Raw genomic sequence first — 21,950 nt, 5'->3', positions numbered from 1 at the left:
ACCATCACTTGGGTGATTAAAGTGCAGAGAGAGAGAGAGAGAGAGATGGCACAATCCATCAGCCCACAGATGCAGACATTAGGGTGGACCGATCCACCAATGGTCACTTGACACATGGTAAGTTGATGTGTGACAAAGGACCAACTTTACATGGTAGCACAGGCTAGTTCAAGAAGCAAGCATGCCATGATTGGACAAGCAATGTTGGGTAAAGAAGACAGAACTTTTGGATTGAGGTTTGATTGGCATGATGAATAAAAACTCCACCAATCTTTCATGTTTCGATTTCCAGCAAATAAGACTTCGACAGGAAGTAGATTATAGAAAACATGGAGATGGAAGCTAGTGGTCTTTGGACTTTACCTTGACAAGAACAAGGGTAATCCTATCACAAATATGTATGCATTATAAATCTATAATGGCATTTTTTTGCAGCCTGTATATTGATTTTTTTTGTTGTCGTTTTCAAGTGAAAATATCGGAAGAAGACAGGTACTTGTAATATTTAATGGGAATATTTATGATGAGGAAGAAATAAACATTGAGTTCAAAAATTCCCTATAGGTCTTTCCTTTCATGATGGAAAATCCAAAATCAGACAAGCCACAATCCCTTTTTTTGCTCTTTTAACCGAGTATGATTATGGTTAATTTAATTTCATAAGTGTCTCTTATGTTTTATTAAATAATATTTAACAATCACAAAAAAAAAGAAAAACAGAAAAAATAATTAGGTTTCAATAAGTGAATATCATATCTAAACAATTAGATGAATGGTCCTCCGCAGAAATAAATTGCAATTCTCATACAAAAGAAAATGAATTAATTATTTGTGATATGAATTTTTTTTCTCCATGGAACTAATAATTCCTAATTATTTCATTTCAAAAGTGTTAGATATGTTTTAGTGTGATATATCTTTAGATATTCAAAATTTTATTCTCAAGATATACATAAAGCAAATTACAAACTAGTCCTAAGATAAACCAAGACACAGAACAATATGGTGTCCAAAGTACTCATGGCTGCAGTGTCTCTTTGTCCAAATCCAGCTTATCTATTCTCATAGGGACTCATCAACCATCCTCCAATATTGATGCTGATGTGGCAGGTAACAATCAATCATTTTAGTGTGGGCCACCATGGGCCCCATTTTTGGTTTGTTTATCACCTCATTATCTCTTTTTTTAGTACAATTTATATTTTTTAGCAAGAAAGGCCAGAGAGAGAGAGAGAGAGAAGAACTCAGCCAATTACATCCTCAAGAAGAGATTAGAGAAAGAGAGATTAGAGAGAGAGAGAGAGAGAGAGAGAAAAGAGAGGAACTCAACCCATTACACCCTAAAGAAGAGCTTGATATGATCCACTTGATTATTTTGAACTTTTTACTCAACAAAAAGATTCTTGCCAAAATTTACTTCTATGCACTCAGGATAGCATAAGACAAATTTCTAGGATAGTGACAATGACATCTCACTGAATCAACATGGTGTCATGGATATCACAAGTTGCATCTAAATAACCCACTTAACTCCTTTCCACTTTATCCTTAAGACATAGTCATGTCAATCTAATTTGGATAAGTTACACCAATAGCCTAATTTATCTATCCAGTTTGATCTTCTTTGACTGCACTTCTTTTTTTCATGTGTGTCTAAAGAGAATGATAAAGCAATGAATCCTTTCATTAATATAATTACCAATAGTGCACCATCATGAGAGCTAAAAATTGTTCACTCTTTTTCATCAACTGAATTCCAAGATGTTGAAATTTAAATATAAAATTGATTGCTTTCTTAAGATATTAACTCTTTTAACTCATTATGATTTGCTTAAAATATTATCAATGGTATGAGTTATTCTTTATGTTTTATCATCAACTTGCACTTGAATCCATAAATTTTTGGGATCAGTGGTAATTCAACTAATGGGTGATGATTAGTTCCAAATGTCACTTTGTTATTCATCAGTTATAATCAACTTCATTTATTCATATCCAAAATTTCTTTCTTTCTATTCATAATAACCACATACAATTATACTTGTTTTATACTTGACATGTTGTGATGCTCATGTTATACTCACTCAATCCACCAAAGCACTTATCCACTTCGCCAAAGGACAAATAAATTATTTAGAATCAACTCCAATTGGATGTGGTCATCTTTGGCCCCTCCAAATAGATACAGATTTCTCACTTGCCTCAACACTCAAGCAAGGAATAAGAACAAGCCAATAGCATCTTGTTTTTGTCTGGATTTGATACATCATTTCATCTCTTCAGCTTCTTCCACTCTCCTCAACACTCCACTTCCTACACTGGCAGGCTGTTGCTTGCACTAAACCATCACATTGATAGTGAAACATGCTTCCTCTGATCTCAATTGCATGTAATTCTTGTCATCATCCCTTATGGATTGTGCCTACTATATTAAATTAGAATAAACATACAAAACAAGAAAATTAATTGGCCACAGGGAGAGCCTTACATTATCACATATCAACCAAGTCAAGTTGGTTGAGTTCTTATGTGGACTTTATGATGTGGTTGAGTGCCTCCATGTCATAGATCTAGCTAGACTTGACTCATAATTGAACACAATAGCTATCCAAATTGAACTAAAATTACACATCATGAAGAGATAATGTGTAGGTTAAGATAGCACAAAGAACAAAAATGTCATTTCCAAGGTTGTTTATTGGTTTCTAACTTTCAACACTATATTCCACCAAACCTTGGAATGTCACAATTTACTATGTATCAAGTTACTTATGTTATGTATATTATTTATTTTATTAAATAATTTTTTTAAAACTATGTCTCTACCCCTTGATCATGTAATATTTCTCCTATGTTTTTTGAGCAAAGGTGGATTCACCTCCCTCCATTTGACCATGGTTAAAGTTATTGAATATTCCGAACAACAGCTCTTCTCATCATTCTTTCTCCATCTCTATTTGGCTCCAATAATTACAACAAAGCATAGGGATTTGTCATTCATGACTGACATAAAATATCATGGTCCTCATCCTACCCCTAGTGCCCTCTCTATCCCTACAAACATGCTTTATTCAAATGGAGGAATCATCACCCTCCCACTTCAGGACAATCAATAATTGTGACCAGGTAACAAGTCAGATGTGGCCTAAAAAATACCCACCAATTAGGTCTCATCTCCCAAACATTTTATCACCAATTACCCACCCACAATTGCGTTATCTCCTCCTTGGAGAAGATCTTCCATCATTTTTTTTTACTGACTTGTCTCGTTCTGATGCGATGTTTTGAGTGTTTGGACCGACTAAGATAGTACAAGATCTTAATTTAGCCCTCAACATGCATTTGTTTACGTAAATTAGTATCTTCGAAATAGTTTATATTTTTTATGCATATACTTGTGCAATATTTTGTAGTCACAATGTTGAAATTATTATTATATCTAGCAAAATATTGAAACTTTATAAGCATTCAATTGGTATAGAGTAACATCCCATGTTATCTATCTTTAGCAACAAAAAATTAATTTCATTAATTCCTTATTTAATGAAGACTCTTTTCATAACATCCCATATTGCAGAGTAATCATCATTTCATGAACACTCTTTTCTATTTCTTTTGAATGCAAATCCATATTTTTATAACAATAATTTTTTTAATTATAAAAAATAACATCTTCTTATTAGGGTTAAAATGATAAAAAAATCTCCTTCAACCAAGTCCCAAATTCATTACAAAATAGTTTATTATTTTAAAAATAAATATAAAATAAAAATACATTAGTGCAATACTTGTGAAATTTTTTATAATATAAAATAAAAATACATTTAAAAATAAATATTTTATAATATATTTAATATAAAAATAAAAATACATTTAAAAATACTTGTGAAATTTTTTATAATATAAAAAAAATAAAAATACATTTAAAAATACATTTAAAATATATTTTAAAAATAAATATAAAATAAAAATACATTAGTGCAATACATTAGTGCAATTTTTTATAATATAAAATAAAAATTCATTACAAAATAGTTTATTATTTAAAAATAAATAGGAATTTCTAAAAAATCATAAGATTAATCTTCAATACTTGTGAAACAAATATAAATATTAATAATTAATATAAAATAATAACATATCAATTCATTATAAAACTTATGTATAAAAAAAATAATGATGATTCTTATATTATAAAAAAAATTATGTATTTGTCATATACAACACATCACCATAATATACATAATAGTCAAATAATAAAGATATACATCAATGTACTCTTCTAATAATAGATAAACATGCATACTGCACAGGATGATTCCTTCAATAGTGTATAGAGAGAACTCATATCGCTTTCCCAATAATGGATATAGTGATATTTTTTACCTATCCAAGTAGGTGTTGAATCTCGGATTTTGATGATGAAGTCAATTGTCATTTGTTGTCTAATCTATGTGTTGAGATAAGTGTGCAGGATTAACTACGATGAAAGATAGACAAGCAGCAGGAGTTGCGCCGGAGTCAAGTTCATGATCACGTTGGGAGTTCGAGAGTTCGACGGAAGTACGGACGGTCGTCGGAGGTTCTGCGGGAACAGATCCGAGAAGTCCAGAAGCTTGCCAAGCGAAGCTCGTCGGAACTCGCCAAGTGGATCGTCGCAAAGTCCAGGAGTTTGCCGGAAGTCCGCAGAAGCATCACCGAGGGTTCATCGGATGATCGACGGAAGTTCGCCGGAAACTCGCCGGAAAAAGCAATTGACGTACCGAAGCAAAGCTGCAGAAATTGTCTTAGATTTAATCGTAGTTAGCACGGTGATTAAGTTAGAAATGGGAGGTGATCCCATTAGCTTAATCCTGGGGCAATTGGGCCCCTGAAGAACTCAAGTTGGGTCGAATGGTTCAACCCATTCGAACCCAAGAAGCTGTGGGAGGTGCAACCGCCCAGGCAGGGAGGTGCCACCGCCCAGGCTAAGTCTCCCAGCGAGACTGGGAGGTGCAACCGCTCCAGCCAGGCGGTGCAACCGCCCAGGGCTCAGTCTCCAAGCGAGACTGGGCGGTGCAACCTCCTCTGTCAAGCGGTAGCACCGCCTGAGCTCAAGTTTCGAGCTCTGCCTGGTGATGCAATCACCGAGCTCAGTCTTCGAGCTCTGGAAGAGAAGTACGACCTCTCTGGCCAGGAGATGCACAGCCTAAGCTCAGTCTTCGAGCTCTGGCAGAGAGGTGCAACCACCTCTGGCAGAGAGGTGCAACCACCTCTGGCAGAAAGGGGCGATCACCTCTGGCAGAGAAGAGAAACTTCTCTGGTCAGGAGATGCACCGCCTGAGCTCGGTCTTCGAGCTCTGGCAGGAAGGTGCAACCACCCCTGACAGAGAAGGTGCAACCGTCTGAGCTCAGTCTTCGAGCTCTGCCAGGCGGTGCCACCTCTCCAGTCGAGAGGTGCAACCGCCTGAGCTCAGACTTCGAGCTCTGCCAGGCGGTGCCACCTCTCCAGTCAAGAGGTGCAACCGCCTGATCCCGGAATTTCGGGATTTGATCGTTTTGAGCTAGAAATTTGAATTGGGTTGGGGCCTATAAATACCCCACCCATTCAGCACTGAAAAGACATAGACCCACACCGAAATCTTGATCTTTTCTGTGATTCTAAGAGCTCAAAAGTGTTGTAAAGCCTTTAAGTCTCCTCCTTCTGTTCTTCAAGTTTTCAGTTGTAAAGTGAGGAGAGAAAGGTCTGTAAAGGTTGTCTCCTGAGCCTGTTAAAAGGAGAGAAACTGTAAAAGGGCAGTTTGGCCTTCGCCCATTGAAGGAAGGCCCCTAGTTGACGTCGGCAACCTCGTCGGTGGAGGAAGCCAAAAGTGGAGTAGGTCAAGGCTGACTGAACCACTCTAAATCTCTGGTTTGCATTTATTTTTGAGCACTTTATCATTACTGCAAACCTCCTCCATTACTACTGCTCTCTGCGCTTTCACGAACAAGTTCTAAGTGCTGTTCTTCCGAATCTGCATTCAGACGTAAATTCGTATTTTCGTACATTACAGTTTACGTTTACGTTTGATTCTGCAGAACTGTCTTCGGTGCTTTTACGAAAGAGTTTCTTTGCAGTTTACACTTACATTTTGATCCTATTGATAACTGCAAACTGTCCTCTACAATTTTACGAACGAGTTTCAACATTTAGACGTAAAACTGCATTTAGACGTAAATCGGCTTTCCTCTCACAATCATCAGTTCTCAGTTCACGTTTACGTCTTGATTTCAACTGCATACTGCTTTCTGCGAGTATACAAACGAGTTTCAAAGTTTAGACGTAAATCTGCGTCTAGACGTAAAACAGCGTTTAGACGTAAATCTGAGTTTAGACGTAAAACTGCGTTTAGACGTAAATCTGAGTTTAGACGTAAACTGCGCTTAGACGTAAAACTGCGCTTAGACGCAAACTGTGTTTAGACGCAAACTGCGCTTAGACGCAAACTGTGTTTAGACGCAAACTGCGCTTAGACGCAATCTGCGCTTAGACGCAAACTGCACTTAGATACAAACTGAGAATTAGCTTTTGCATCATAATAGTTTTTTTTTTATTGAACGAACGCAGCTTTTGGTTTTTAATCGCTGTAAGATTTCCGCTGCACTAATTCACCCCCCCCCTCTTAGTGCTCTCGATCCTAACAGTAGGGGCATATTCTTCCCAATAACAAATGGAGGGATTATCTAATTGTCACATCTAACGGCTCGTTAATCTCCAAAAAAAATCACCTTATTTGTCCTTGACAAGGATATATAAACAATTATGATCATTCATTTATATTTATCTATTCATTTGCATATGCATCCAAAAATATAGCATAAGTTACACTATTAGATTATGAGAAATCATGGTTGATGTATGATCTATTATACTATATCTATTAGTAGCTTCGTATTATGATGGACTTGTAACTCTTTACGTAGCTTGCACTTCCAATATGCAGAATTCAACATAGTTATATATACTACATAGTAATAATTACATCAATATTATCAATTTAATCTAAAAAATAATAAAAATTATCAATCATTTTCAAATGATACATTCAGATAAAATTTTTAAATTTATTGAATTATAAAAACGTGAGGCATCAATCTCTTAATAGTCTTGAATCAACGAGAACCCTACTTGGAGTGGCCCAAATAATTTAAACCAAACTCAATTAAATTGATACTTAATAGAACTAATCTTAAATCCTTATAGAACTAGTTGAAATCATCGTAGACGAGTCTAATTTGGATATGATTAGTTTTAATGAGGTCAAGTGGACTTAAACCAATCAATTTGTTTTGGAATCACCTTGGATTGACTTGAATCGATCAAACATATTTGATTCAATCAACTAATATGATCAAACCAATAAAAGAAAAGGAAAGGACTACGTTGCATAGTGCTAGTCTAGACGACCCACTTGAGTATTGAATAGGTCATGTGCATCGTATATGCTTACCCTAGGTAATAGGTTGAGTTGAGATATAATGGGTTAGATAGAAGGATGACAATGTGTCTAGCACCGGTAGAATAATCGGGCGAGCCTAGCTTCACGGATTGGGTTAAATCTCACTCACAATTTGAGTTGAGCTTTAGTGTTGAACTAACCTATACTTGGCTCATGGGTTGCATTATGATTGGCCACATGAGTTACATCATATCTGACTACATGGGTTGAGTCGTATCATGATTACATGGGTTAGTCATGCTTATCTACATGGGTTAAGTCGAACATGGTCATAAGAGTTGAGTTGTGTTTAGCCACATGGGCAAAATCATAACTGACCACATCAGCTGAGACATTCTTAACCACATTGGCTAGTTTAGCTAATCAACCTAACTCAGTTCAAATCCCAATTTGACTCATCTTATTAAATTAAATTTTAATATTTTAAAATTATTTAAAATATTATAAAATAATAATTAATCTCAAATCTTTTTTAATAAAATAATAATTTAAATTCATGATTCTAAATCTAAAATTAATTAAATCATAAAAATTCACATATAATTCTTTGAAACATAAATATGTCTAAGTAAATAAATTAAAATTATTTATTAATGTTATATTAACTAATCATTCTAACATCATAATTCAATGATCATTATTTATTAATCATAAAATTTTAAAATTAAAATATTATTATGCATCATATAAATTGTAATAACTCTAATATCAAAGATTTTAAAATATAAATAAAAGTTGATAAAAAAATAATGTATGATCCTATCTCTCTTCGACGAAATCCTCTCCTTAATCCTCTTACCGTCAAGCTCCATAAGAAATGAGGAAAAAAGAACTCCTTTATATTATAGGAGAAGATAAGCTCTCATAAAAAAATAAGTAATTTTTTATGGTTCACATATAAAAATAAAATTAAACCTATTTACTTTCTAAAAATCATATCAATAATTATAAAATAAATAAATTAATAATTTAATTAGTTGATAAAATTTTTAACTTATCCACATATTAAGAAAATCAATTTAATCATTTTTTAATCATACTATAAAATTAATAATTTAAATAAAGGAACATATTATTTATGATAATTTGATTTATGTTAAGGAAAAAAATCAATGATTATGATAAAACTGGTTTATGCTTATCTATAATTATTTTTTAAAAATTTCTCAAAATTCCTTTTTTTATTTTAAATTTAGAGGAAGAAATTAAAAATGAAAGTCTTTCTCACCAACCTTTTATCTAATTTATATATGTACCATTTTATTATTTATCCCTTCCAAAGCCTAACAATTTATATACATATATATCATTATAATTAACTTTATTATGCATTAGCTCATTTTAAAAACTCATAATGGTGTTTAAAATGTTAGGAATATGTAGAATTTTTATTTCAAATAAATTAAAATTTGTTTTCTAGATGCTTTTTGACCATAGTTGGCATGTGTGAAGAAATTAGTATTCGGAAGAATAAGTAAATCATATTAAATAATATAATAATAAATATATAAATTTTAAACTTTTGAGGTGTCTATATAAAATAAAGCCTCGAGATTGCTATTATTTCTTTTAATTTCCCAATGCGGAGTCAAAGAAATAGAAGCACTGGGACCCACGTAATCCCTTCGATTAGAAAATTACCCTCACTTTATCATGCTATTTACAAAGAAAACCACTGAGCACCGCACCGAAACGTTGGGTGGACGACAGTAGCAACCAACGGGAATAGAGATCGGGCGGGGCCCAAAGTAAAAAGAGTCGGTTTAGAGAGGACGGGTCGGGCGGGACCCGTAGCGAAGTCCGTGAAAATATGGTGTGCCCCTTCGACTCGGCTTCCAAGCCAACTCCACTTTGGGGTCAGTGGGGCGAAGTACTTGGAGAGCAGTGCCATCAGCAGTAATCTTGATGTAAGATCCTTTCAATTGCTCATCTTTGATGTTATATTAATAGTTGGGTTTGATTTAAAGTAGAACTGTATTTTTAGGGCAAATTATTAACCTTAAACCAAAACCAGATATGGTATATTCCTAAATATATAAAAAATAATAAGTAAATATTAATAATTTATTATCAAAATTATTATATATAAAAGGATGATTTATCTAAAAATATCTATCTTTTAAGATTTTTTTAGAAGATATACTTATCTTTTTTTTTTTCGATATAGTATCTCTATTTTCTATAATCATGTACATGTCTCTTATTGTTGCCTATCGTAGAGGTTTCGTCGTTGTCCTCTCAAGTTCTATGAGATCTCGTGATATTATCATTGTTATTATCGAAGTACCCCTCGATCACTTCTATCCTCGTCATTCATTTTTTATTCTCAATACCTATGTTGTACTTATGCCCTCAAGAAAAAAAAAAAAAAGACGAGGTGAAGGCAACCATATGGAGGTGGCTAGGCCTCACTATCGGTGGAGGTAACAATAGCAACAGATAATCACGAGAGGCATTACAAGATGATAGGAAATAGAGATATCATATGGAAAAATGAAGGGCATTTTAAAAAAAAAAAATACCCTTCATTTTTGTGCTCTTAAGAAAAGAATCAAAGAAGGAGGGATAAAGATGATTCACAATGATGAGTGATATTATGAGATTATAAGAAATAGAAGTATAATTAAAAAAAACAAAGCACCTTTCATGAAAAATATAATTTTTTTAAAATCATATATATATATATATATATGTGTGTGTGTGTTAATTGGATGATAATATAGAGAGACATTATCAAATTATTATAAAATTCTGAAACTAAGAACCAAAATTGTTCGACTATTTATTAAATCTAAGCCTCTAACCACCAGTATTAATCCTCTTACGTCATGACACCAAGCATTATCCAAAATTGTTGAGTAAGTGGTCTGCATCACAACACTGCATCAAGCAACGGAGGGAGTGTCTTCCCAGCACTATTTCCTCCCTCGTCATTCCAAAACACCACCACTGTTCATGGCCAGCCAAGCTTAAAGCCAAGCCAAGACCAGCCAGAATGCCTGCCTCGTTCCCTGAGACTAAACTATTCATTCGTACAAGCCTCAAACAGTAAAAATTGAACTTTCCGTACTGTCCATGGATCAAAAGCGTCGTGCCATCATCCCTCGCTCCCTAATAATTCTGCCATCTGTTTCGGAGTAATTGTGATGAACACCAGCAGTCATAAAAAATACTAATAACTGTCGCATTTGATTGCGGGTCGCAGTCAGTCGTCGATAAGAAAGAAAGAGAGAGAGCGAGCGAGAGAGAGAGAGAGAAGAAAAATTTTTAGCCGGATATGGTGGTTTTGGCGGAGGCAGATGCAATCCTGGAACCTTTTTCTCTGTTCTGGCGTGGCTATCTGATCCCAACGCACGGCACGACACCGGTTTCCTGTTTAAATAACCCCTCCCCCATTTGTATCTTGCTTCCCCTGGGCAGAGCACCACACCCCTCCTCTGTCCCTGCCACCCCCAGTAGGAGTGCCCTCCTCCCCTCCTCCCCTCCTCCTCTGTGCAGTGATCGCTCTTGGAGCCAGGGAAGAAGCCGAAAGGAGCGATCTTGTTTAGTATTTTGCTGTCAAAATCGGATTTTTTAGCTTCAGGTCGTGGATGATCTTTTTATTTGTTTCCTTTTTTGCCTTTGGTGATGGCTTGGTGAGTGAGGAGAAATGACTTCGGTGATTGTTCTGATGGAGACTGCGTCTACAGACATGATCTGCTTTCGTTTTTGTTCTGAAGCAATCTTGGAGATTTGATCTTTCCACTCCATTGAGGTTGAAGAGAAGAGAATCTAACAGCCAGGTGTGGTGAGTTCGACAGTTGTTCTACTGTATTTGTTTGCCTTTTTGTTCTGTTCATTTCGTTTTCGTCTCAGAGCAAAGGAGCAAGATAGTATGCTGAGGAGGAGATCGAAGGCAGTTGGTGGCAAACAGGGCTTGATGTCTGATCCCTACTCCCTCTCATCTTCCTCTGGTAACAGCCACAATAAGCCCACAGCTTCCTCCCTCTTCCCCTCTCCAAGTCTCTTCCGGAGCTTCTCTTCGAAGAGCTTCTCAGACCATGAGGCGGCCATGATGAGCCCGACCTCCATACTCGAAACTAAGCACTTGTCTTCCTTCGGCAACCTCTTACACTCCGATACGCTGCCAAAGAATCCTCCTTTGGAGAATGCTTCAGCTGCTGCGACTGACACTGTTACAGAGAGCAAACACCACCCTTGGGACAGCAGCGGACAAGAGCCCATCGGCCTCGGTATCGTTGACGCTCTCACCGATGACAAAGCCATGCAGTCCTCCAATCCGCAGCGTCGAATGGTTCTGTTTGGATCGCAGTTAAAGATCCAAATCCCGTCCGTGTGCTCGAGCTCCGGTTCGCCGCCGGCCAGGTCCATGGAGTTGCCCAGTTCCCCAATCGAATTCGGCATCAAGAACAAGGATTCCCAGTTGGCTCTCTTCTCCCCCGTACTCAGATCCCTGGGCCACGAAGCGCCCGCCGCCTCCTCTTCCCCATGGGCTTTCACCACCGGGAGCATCTCCGTGAGCGAGATGGAGCTCTCGGAGGACTACACCTGCGTGATCTCCCACGGGCCGAATCCGAAGACCACGCACATCTTTGACAATTGCATTGTGGAGAGCTGCGGCGACGAATTCACCGCTGTGATGGAGAGTAGTCCTCTTCCAAGCCATGAAGGCTGCTCTGCGGATGACTTCCTCTGCTGTGCATGCAAGAAGAATCTTGGAGAAGAAATGGATATCCCTGTGAATAGGTTAGCTTTCTTGAATCAATCTTTTTACTCAATTCAAAGTTTGATTTGAATTGGACATCACATAGATTGCAACATCAACACCTTTTGCTGCAGATGTACTAGTCTTTGCTCATCATTAGCATTGCAGGTTCTTGTGGTCATGTTTAGGGTCTTCTAGCTTGAGAATTCATAGCTGCAATCGCCAACCTGATCAAACTCGGAATACTTTTCTGCATGATGCCACTATTTTACAGAATTCGTTGATGAATCTATTCGATCAACTTCTGTGCAAGAAATCGCAATGTCGTTTGCCTACTGAACGTGACGTTTTGATTCCTTGTCACTTTCATAACCAAGATCAGACACCAGTGCTTAATTTCGTAGAAATGTGGCTTCTGTCCAAAGCTGTACACGCCTGGGGTCGCCATGTCTCCTGTGGTTGCTGTTGGGGTCCCCCAATTCCTCTTTAGAGGTTACCTTCGCCATCAATTAAAAGCTCTCAGCAGTCAATTCAGGATATGATAAGCTTCAACCCCTGTGTTTTGGCATAGAAAGTGACCTAACCATGGCTGTGCTTTTCTTACTGGACCATTTCAACCACTGATGCATAAAATGTCTCCTTGATGTGTGATGTAATTTACTCTCCTTTATGCAGCAAAATTTGACTGTTTGTTCTGTTTTTCTCTTCATGAACACTATAGTTTAGTCTGAGCTTACCGAAATCTGTTTCGGAATGATACAGCAGGACTGATCATGTACAATAATTTTGCTGCAGGGAGTGTCAAAGCCATGAGAAGCACGTCAATGAAGAGTTGGAAAAGCAGTAGTTGATTCATCACCAACAATTTAGCACAAGCATCTCTTCACCTTGTTTGCAGACGATGGCGACGATGATTGAGCATGTCTTGTTTCTTGTTAATTGAATTTGATTGCCATGGATTGATGTCAAAAAATGATGGAAAATGATCAGAAAAAGGTCCTTGTGGGGTGTTCTTTTTGTTGTTTTAGGCTGCTGAGGGCTTGTGTCACAGCCTTTTTCCTTGGATGAGAGAGTGATGTCAATGTAAAACTAGGAAACCTGATCAATCTTATGTGCATCTGTCTCCTTTTTGGCTCATAATTGTCAAGTTGTTGCTTCCAGATTTTGCTGATCATTTTCTAGATGCTCATTATGAGATGAGTTCAAGTAGTGCGTGGAAGAACTGTCATGAACAAGAAAAAGAAGGCTGCATGGTGGATAGAGAATCTCCACCCCTTTATGCAGCCTGATACATCATGAGCCCTAAAAGTCAGCAGACCTGTTTCCTGGGTGGACTTGTTATCATGACTATGATATATATGTTTCTGTATCATTTGCAAACATTATTTAGGTTGAATGAGATAAGGCTTGCTAATTCAAGGCAGATACAATGCTTGCCAGGTTCTAGTCTTTGAGAGAACTGTCAATTGTATGTGGCATTTCTCTAATGTTGTGTAAGTTCTCACAGAATAATTCACAGACAAAAAGAATTATTTTGTTAATGTTTATTCCCTCTTGCCTGTGCAGAAGGAATATGCTCCAACTGTATGTTCTACTAAAGGTGATGATGCAGAATAATATGATATTTCCATGTTGGTATAAGATAATACCTTCACCAAATGCTTCAAGCCTTAAACACAAAATTATATATCCTTCAATCCTTAAAGGACATGTACAAATATAAAAAGATGAGAAAGATGAAAATAGATGGGATGGCAAGTAACACAAAGCAATTAATTTTTAATAGGCATAAAAGGCTTTTGAAAATGGGCTAAATGGTTTATACAAAGATGGTTTAAAGATAGATATAGATCCAATATTCACTTAGCATTTTCGTCAAGAAGAAAGCATAAATATTAAAGACGTTGCACTATCCCTTAAACATATAACTAAGGTCCCATTTAACCTGATGCTACTTAAGGGTTCTAGGATATTGAAACAATTTATATTTCACACCTTAAAGTGATTAGCTAGAATCAATTCATGATATATGAGAACGAGACTATTTTGGCTATGTTTCTCTTTGGTGTTATCATGAACTTAGCTGAAATTACTGAAATCATGAGACACCCTTATATTATCCATCCACAAAAGGTCAGTTTAAGAGTAACCTTATACAAAACCTGAAGGATTTACAAAAGAAAGTTGATTAGCTTAAGAAAATAAGTAGTAGATAAATCTCGATGTTTTACAAAAAAAAAGAGCACTTTATAAACAATTCAACATGCAAGAGAAGAGAAAAAAGAGAAACAAAAATTTTATAAGATTAAAGAAAAGTCATAAGTTCACAAATAACCACTCAATTAGGTGTTGGGTACATACAGCAAGTTTTTAAAGATACTTGAACACTTTATGTGCTAATTTGTATATCCAAACAACACTAACACCATTCTAAAGTCTCATATAGTTAGTCATATGCTGTTTTAGTGAACAATCATTTTAAGAACTAAGATGATTGACATTTTGCATTACACAATGTCTTATAGAAAACTAAACTATTTTGGAATAGCTTTACCTATTCTAATGAGCAATTGTTGTACAGTTTCGTAAACTACTTTTGTTTATACAAACCAACTAAAAATACATAAAAATAAAATAAAACATATTGTCAAACAACTGTAAAAGCAAATATAAGCAATAAATGATATATTAATAAAGATATGAAAGATGCAAAACGATCATTCGTGATAACACAATATCATATAACTAGAAACATTTTTGAGTCTTGCAAAAGAAAAACAAAAGTACCAACAATAATAGTATTTTCTACCTCATACATGCTACCTATGAGAAAACACTCAAAAATAGTAAAAATTAATGAAATAAAAATAAAAAACGTCATAAATAAGCCTCGATGACTTTGACTGCATTGGTCGATAACATTAGATGCGGAGAAAATTATAATTATATTATTGGTTTGCATATGGATGATCTCACGAGCAATTTCTACCAACTCAATAGTGAAACCTAAAGGAAATGTAAATGCACATAATAAGCATTATAAAATCCAACATCTATCCACTAAGCTTTCTCTTGTAAACCAAGAGATGGTGTTACATTAGAGATGATATATAATAACCCACCCTTAAGGTGTTGAAGTTAACTGTGATCCAATCCAGTGGAGAACTTGCTCATTATAATATGTTTCTAAAATGCTAAAATAAATAAATACTTACTAAAATCAATCTTTTATTGAACAGTTTTTGATATTATATTTTATTAGAATTTGTATTAACTGATTAAAAAATATGAACACAGTTTCATCCTGCAATAATTTGGAAGAAGGCGGATCGGATCAAGGATTCATCCAACATCCGCAACCCAGCATCCCTCCTGCCTTACCGAATAATTGACACGAGCGGATCGGGTCAAGAATCCTGAGATCCGACATCCATAACCCACTCTTCCTCTTCTTCCTCCAATCGGTAGACAAAGGCAACCCCTCACAAAGCCCCTTCCTTGAGTGCCCTTCGATCGGCGTCCAATTCACGGGGAGATGGACCCCCTCTCGGTGCTTCGGGAGTACGCGATCCGAGGGGAGTTGGACCGGGTGGTCCAGTCCGGCGACGAGCTCCGGTTCGGCTCCGAGTACGCCTTCCCTTGCTCCGCCGTCACTGCCTACCGCTCCAAGCAGGGCGGCTTCTACACCCTCGACGCCCTCCTCTTCTTCGCTCGCCACCACCACCTCAAGCACACCGAATACCTCCAGTCCGCCCGCCAATACCGCCTCCCCACCGTCACCTTCCCCGACCGCAAGCCCCTCCTCGATTACCTCCTCGGCCGCATCGCCTCCTCTGACGCTGTCTCCTTCCTCCCCCCTCCCCCCTCTGCCACCGTCGAGGAGTACCGCCCTGATGACCCCTCCCTCCCTCTCGACGAGCCCCCTTCCTCTGCCCCCGCTACAGCCGCCGATGAGGCCGCTGCGGATCTCGCTCCCGCCGCCCCCGTCGACTACGTCACGATGATCCACGCTCTGGAGCGCCCCCTGAAAGACCGGGAGTCCCTCCTCGAGTGCCGCAACCGCGACTTCCACGCCGTGCTCCTGGCGTCCACCAAGCGCGAGGAGGAGCGGCAGCGCCTCGAGTCCCAACAGCGGAAGGACGGCCTCGTCGCCAAGACCCGCCTCATCGGGTCGGACGATCACCATCGGCCCGTCGTGGCGGCGTACGGCGGTGCCGGTGACGACGCTGCCGACGCCGCCGCGCCCAAACCCAAGATACACCTCAAGGGGAGCAAGATCGGAGAGGGGGTGCCCATCATCCTGGTGCCCAGCGCGTTCCAGACTCTGATCACCATTTACAACGTTAAGGAGTTCTTGGAGGACGGGGTGTTCGTGCCGACGGATGTAAAGGTGAAGGCAATGCGGGGGCCAAAGCCCGACTGCGTGACCGTGCAGAAGAAGCTGAGCCGGGACCGTGCGGTGGCCGCCTATGAGGTGAGGGATAAGCCCTCGGCGTTCAAGCCCGAGGACTGGGACCGCGTTGTGGCCGTGTTTGTGCTCGGAAAGGAGTGGCAGTTCAAGGACTGGCCATTCAAAGACCATGTCGAGATCTTCAACAAGAGTGAGTGCCATGCAGACCAAGTGTTTGTTTATTTGTCTCCTATCTTTAGAAATACGAAGGAATTACATATTAGAAACTGTTTGGCTTAAAAGTCGTGTCAGAGAACTGTTTTTATTCAATTTAGAATTATTTTTGGACATGGACTATTGTTTCGCCTCTCTAAACTGTTTTCAAGTAAATCTAAAGTTGAACCATGTAACAGTTAACATCATGTTTCATGTTAAATTGCTTCCTTCACTGTATAAACTAAATTCATGTTTAGTCAATTATCTTTGCAGTTGTCTGCTATTCATCCAGTAACCTGCGACTGCAAAAGTACGTGTGTGGTGTGCCTCTTTGCAGAAATTCTTTTTAGCGTGCACACATCAATTAGGCACATCATGTAATCAGTTTTAGTATCCATAGGAATTATTGGTCCCACAAACACACACACACACACATACATACATATGTATGTATGTATGTATGTATACATACATGATTCTTTTTCTGATTGATGCTATATTTTTATTATGTTTCATTTGGGAATAGGCAGTATGCCATTTTTTTTTCTGATTGAAATGTATTATTGTATCTCATTTGTTTATTTAAACTTCAGGCTTTTTTTCTGATTGAAATGTATTATTGTATCTCATTTGTTTATTTAAACTTCAGGCTTTTTAACATATTCAACTCCAATTCTTTAAATATGAATGTGAAGAAAATATGATAATTCTAGTATAATTGAAATTTAGTTTTTCATTTTGTGCATTCATATAAGAATTCATCAGTACTTAATATAAGGTTTATTAACTACGGACTACTAGATTTTACAGTGTAAGATGCCCAAGGTTCTGTTGTGTTGATGATTGTGAAGTTTTGTAGTTGTTTGTAAGCCTTGTTAAGTATTAAATTTATATGGTTGTTTATTATTTAAATAAAATTTGATTACTTGTACTGCCTTTTGATCTGTGTTTTTGTCTGATACAATTGGTACTAGGATCTTGCCAAATGCTTCAATACTTACATCCCTATTGTTGTGAATTATTTATTCTGGTGCTTGGTAGGGATGTCATTTGCATATGGAATGTAAAGGAATTACATAATAGAAAATGCATTGTTTGTCTTATAGATGTACTACTGTTTTATCTCTTTAATTTTATACTTACAGTTTGTTTCGAAATTTGAACCATCTAATTATGCCATGTAGCATAGATTGCATTTTCACTTAAATAATTTGTGTAATTTATTGGCAGTTTTCTTCTTTTTCATCCGGTAACTTTATTGATAATTCAAAAGTTGTTTGTGTGGCGAATCTCTGAGTTATTATTCTTTTAATTTGGAAGCATCATGCTACAGTTTCTCAGAAAATGATATCTAAACTTAAGTTTCTTGAAAATAAATTAATTTCCATTACTACTTTTCTACACAACCAAAATTTGGATAGGTTGCCCACTGGATAGTTCTTAATAGCTGATCCTTCACCCATCAGGCACAAAGGTAATGCATTTAGCTTGTTATGAATAATGTACATTGCTTCATTTATGTGGCGATAAAGCATGATTGACTTTGTCCTATGGATGCACTTGATCTCTTCCGCTGATTTGATGAATAATATAGTCTGTTATGAATAATATAATGTCATGGTCGTTTGATTTGATCCCTTCCTTTGTATTCCTATCTTTGGGCACCGCATTCATCTGTAGTTACTCATTTGGAAACTAGTTCATGAAAATGGCAGTATATGTACCATGTGACTGATTTGCTTGCTCTTAGATGAGTTGGTTCTTGTCATGATCATTGGATGTGATTCCTTTTATTGTATCTTCGACTATGCAGTGGACAAATACTTGAGCTGTAAATGTTCAAGTTTCAGTTGTTGCAGTTTGAATCATTTTTATTTTACAGTGGCATGGAATCTTTATTTTATGCACCAATCATTATCTATTCCTAGCCTCCCTTAGATTTGTTGAGTAGCTTATAAGCTTAAGTGATTAAGAAATTTCTTTCCTTGCTTGATAACCTCTATCTTTTTTTATATAACTTTCATGACTAGTTTTGGTTTGCCTCTTCCATGTGTGAGCTTAAACTTCAACTGTAAAGACCTTTGGACCAACTAACAGCTTTCTAGGTTTCAAAGTAAAACTTGCCATTGTTGGGCACTAGGCACCGTTATAGGGTTGACAGCAGGTTGATGACTTATTCTATTCTGACAAACTTGCCCTGGAGCCTGCTCAATTAATTATGATGATGCTTTGATCACAATGCGTTGTTACTTCATGTGCAAATTTTCTTATTACATCTATGCTTTTATGCTTTTTGGATTATAGAATTATCTCAAAGTGGAGACATCAGATCATGCATCAAATGCTTTGCCATCAATTTATAGTTGCTCTAAGTTTTCTTAGTCATTTGTGGTTCTAAAATTTGTCACGCCCTCTTAACTGAAGACCATGAAATGATAACTGGCAAATGCTGAAATCTGATTTAATGTTGTGCAGTTATTGGGTTTTTTGTGCGTTTCGAGGATGACAGTGTGGAATCCGCGAAAACTGTGAAACAGTGGAATGTAAAGATTATTTCGGTGAGTTAATCCCATAGTCTTTTAAATTTCCGATATAGCAGGTGGCTCTTGCCACTTTTTCTTTAACTCTTTTTTGTTTTTTTATAAAAAAAATTGCTTTTGCAGATTAGTAAACATAAAAGACATCAAGACAGGGCTGCTGCTCTGGAGGTGTGGGACCGGTTAGAAGAGTTCATGCGATCGCGGTCACATAACTAAGTGCTTTTTAGTTCCATGGAACAGTAACCTCTGTACTTTATTTCTTAGTACACTTGTTTCTGAGTCTCGAGTCCGAGTCCTTTGTTGTAGACGTAATCCCAAACAAAGCAACTAATGTTTGTATATGATAATCAAGTGTATTACAATCTCAGTCTGCATTATTGTCTTTTGTTCATTCGCTTTGAGGAGTCATGTCACGCAGGTGGTTAAGATTTTGTGTCGCTAATTTAATACGTGCACAGGATGTGGGTCCCGCTCAAACCTCGAGTACCGTCCGTTCATCACTCATCAGATGGCTGTCTGTCTTTAAACACGGAGCTTCTCTTTTTCTTTCTTGACCAGCTAACGATTGTACGGTGTGGATTGCACTATATAGAACCGGCACGACTCTCCAACCATCAAGCCGTTCCCTATATAAGCTGGGTAACGGGCCGTCGTTGCTCTTTTGGAGACGTTCGAGAATGAAGCCCGCTCTCCTCTCCTGCCTGATACTACTACTCCAGTCGCAAGCGCCCGCGGAGGCGGGCGCAGCGCCGCCTCCTCCTGCCCACTGTGCGAAGGTGACGGAGGCGATGTTGACCTGCATGACCCACCTGGCGGCGGCGGCGTCCATGTACGCCTCTTCCCCACAGCCCCTCCTCGTTGACGATTGCTGCGCGGCATTCTCCGCTGAGATCGGAGGCGAAAACGCCTCTTGTCTCTGCCAACTGATGCTCGAGAGCGCGGTCGCCGGATCTCCCATCAGCGCCTCTCGCCTCCTCTTTCTCGCCTCCTCCTGCTGGAAATCGGCCAACGCCCCCGATGCCTCTCCCTTCGACCAGATCTGCCGAGGTCGCACCTATCTTCTCCGCCTCTCGTTCTCTGCGCTTGTGCTCCTTTCTTTAGTTGCTTCTCTGCTTTTGCATTCGTTCTTGGTGATCCTCAGCTCGATCTTGATTCTCGGGTAAAAGTTTCTTGGACCCTTCTGTTTAGTTGCTTCTCTGGGTTTGGATTCATTCTACTTGGTGTTCATCTGCTCGATCGTGTTTCCCTGGACAAGCGTTTGCTAAAGCAATGCGTTCCGGAAGCAATGAAGCTATCTTACCACTCCTTTGGTGTCCCCTTTTAGTGACTGATTTGCTCTCTACATCCCTAAACGATCTTGTTTCTGTGGACTCTGAACTACCTTTTCTTTTCTTGGGTTCTTTCTTCCACTCGGCTACTTTCTTGGTTTGGATTCTTCTTATTTCAAATACCTGAGTTCCTTGTTGCCTTACCGATCGAGTAAAGCTATATCATCAAGTAAATTTGCTTTTCCTTTATACTGAATAAATCCATCACTAACTTTTTCTTGCACACGAAAATTTAATGTATATCGTCAAGGTTTATACAGGTTTCTCATTATGTCTATTCTATGGTTGTGTTTCTTATCTAATACGGAACAAAATATTTCCTTCTTTCTTTCGAATCGCGCGCCAGATTATGCCATCAGCAGTCCAAGTAATTTCCGTCCTTGACGTCAGGCGTAGTTACTTAGAACGACCCCGAGTGGAGACACGACTAACGTTTGGTAAGGTCTCTTCCTTTCTTGTTGCAGGCACTGATGTTGTTGCCACCATTGTCACAGCCACCACGTTGCCTCCACCGCCCGTTCCTCGAAACGGGAGTGGTGGCCTTCGCCATCCAGTTGCAACAGGTATATGCAATGGTCCATTTAATATACCAATCCATATTCCTTTTCTCTGTTACTTTTCTAATTCCAGGGTAAATATGTATTGTAGGCACTCCACACGCCAATGCGGTCCGGCCGCCGCTTCCGCCTCCAAGGCGACCAGTTGCAGGTCCGTGCTTCCCACTTGCACCAAGCCTAGAATACATATGCATGCATAGAACCACTTCAACACGTCTCCCTTGGGTTAATTTGCAGGACCTCCTCTTCCTGCCACCGTGGTCCCCTCGCCGCCACCGCCGCCAGCACTGGTGTTGTCCACCCCGCCAATCCCCAGAGCGCCACCCACGCCACCATTAGAGCAAAGCAATGGCAATGGCACAAAGGTGCTGATCATCGCTCAATCCTTCTTATTCCTGCTCTTACACCACCTTATCATCTAATCTGATTGGTAGTTATAGCGAGGCCAACCCACAGTTATGAGACAATTAGTAGTGACGTAGTCACAAAGGATACTGTTCCCTGTAGGTCGAGCAGTCTTGCTTGCTTGATCCCTTCGGCTGTTGTCGCACAATATTAGACTGCATGAGGTTGCAACAGAGTTTCTACGTGCATGGTTGGTTGATGATGCCCACCATATCTGTCCTATGAGGACGCAGGGCCTCAAGATGGGTGGCAAAAGGCTAAAAAATGTCTCCGGTAGAAAAATATCCAAGTAATACGAGGGCAAATAATTACTATTAGCTAAAACAACATA

The 21,950-nt window shown here is 38.4% G+C and overlaps 2 protein-coding genes and 1 long non-coding RNA gene across 5 annotated transcripts; all 3 read left to right on the top strand.

Moving 5' to 3' along the window:
- Positions 1–10,747: 10,747 nt before the first annotated feature.
- On the top strand, positions 10,748–13,323 carry LOC135587033 (FCS-Like Zinc finger 8-like). 3 transcript variants are annotated; one of them, XR_010475993.1, is made up of 4 exons: positions 10,748–11,260; positions 11,334–12,224; positions 12,352–12,835; positions 12,979–13,323. XR_010475993.1 is itself a non-coding variant. In XM_065079733.1 (2 exons), the coding sequence occupies exons 1-2, from the start codon at positions 11,353–11,355 to the stop codon at positions 13,028–13,030; spliced, it is 924 nt and encodes a 307-aa protein (XP_064935805.1). In that variant the 5' UTR covers positions 10,759–11,352; the 3' UTR covers positions 13,031–13,323. The 3 variants fall into 3 exon arrangements, 1 of the variants encoding a protein (XP_064935805.1); XR_010475992.1 differs by having other exon boundaries at positions 10,748–11,265; XM_065079733.1 differs by lacking the exon at positions 12,352–12,835 and having other exon boundaries at positions 10,759–12,224.
- Positions 13,324–15,668: 2,345 nt separating this feature from the next.
- Positions 15,669–19,696, top strand: LOC135587889 (protein CDC73 homolog). The gene is made up of 3 exons (XM_065079732.1): positions 15,669–16,784; positions 19,265–19,347; positions 19,453–19,696. Exons 1-3 carry the CDS (start codon positions 15,719–15,721, stop codon positions 19,543–19,545), a joined length of 1,242 nt encoding a protein of 413 aa, XP_064935804.1. The 5' UTR covers positions 15,669–15,718; the 3' UTR covers positions 19,546–19,696.
- A 734-nt stretch (positions 19,697–20,430) lies between these two features.
- Positions 20,431–21,849, top strand: LOC135587890 (uncharacterized). Its single transcript, XR_010475991.1, has 3 exons — positions 20,431–21,220; positions 21,306–21,365; positions 21,452–21,849. It is a non-coding gene; the product is annotated as an uncharacterized LOC135587890 (long non-coding RNA).
- Positions 21,850–21,950: the final 101 nt, after the last annotated feature.

The sequence above is a fragment of the Musa acuminata genome, chromosome BXJ1-8 (genome assembly GCF_036884655.1).
Source record: "Musa acuminata AAA Group cultivar baxijiao chromosome BXJ1-8, Cavendish_Baxijiao_AAA, whole genome shotgun sequence".
NCBI classification, from domain to species: domain Eukaryota; kingdom Viridiplantae; phylum Streptophyta; class Magnoliopsida; order Zingiberales; family Musaceae; genus Musa; species Musa acuminata.
This window is presented reverse-complemented; position numbering and strand designations above follow the sequence as displayed.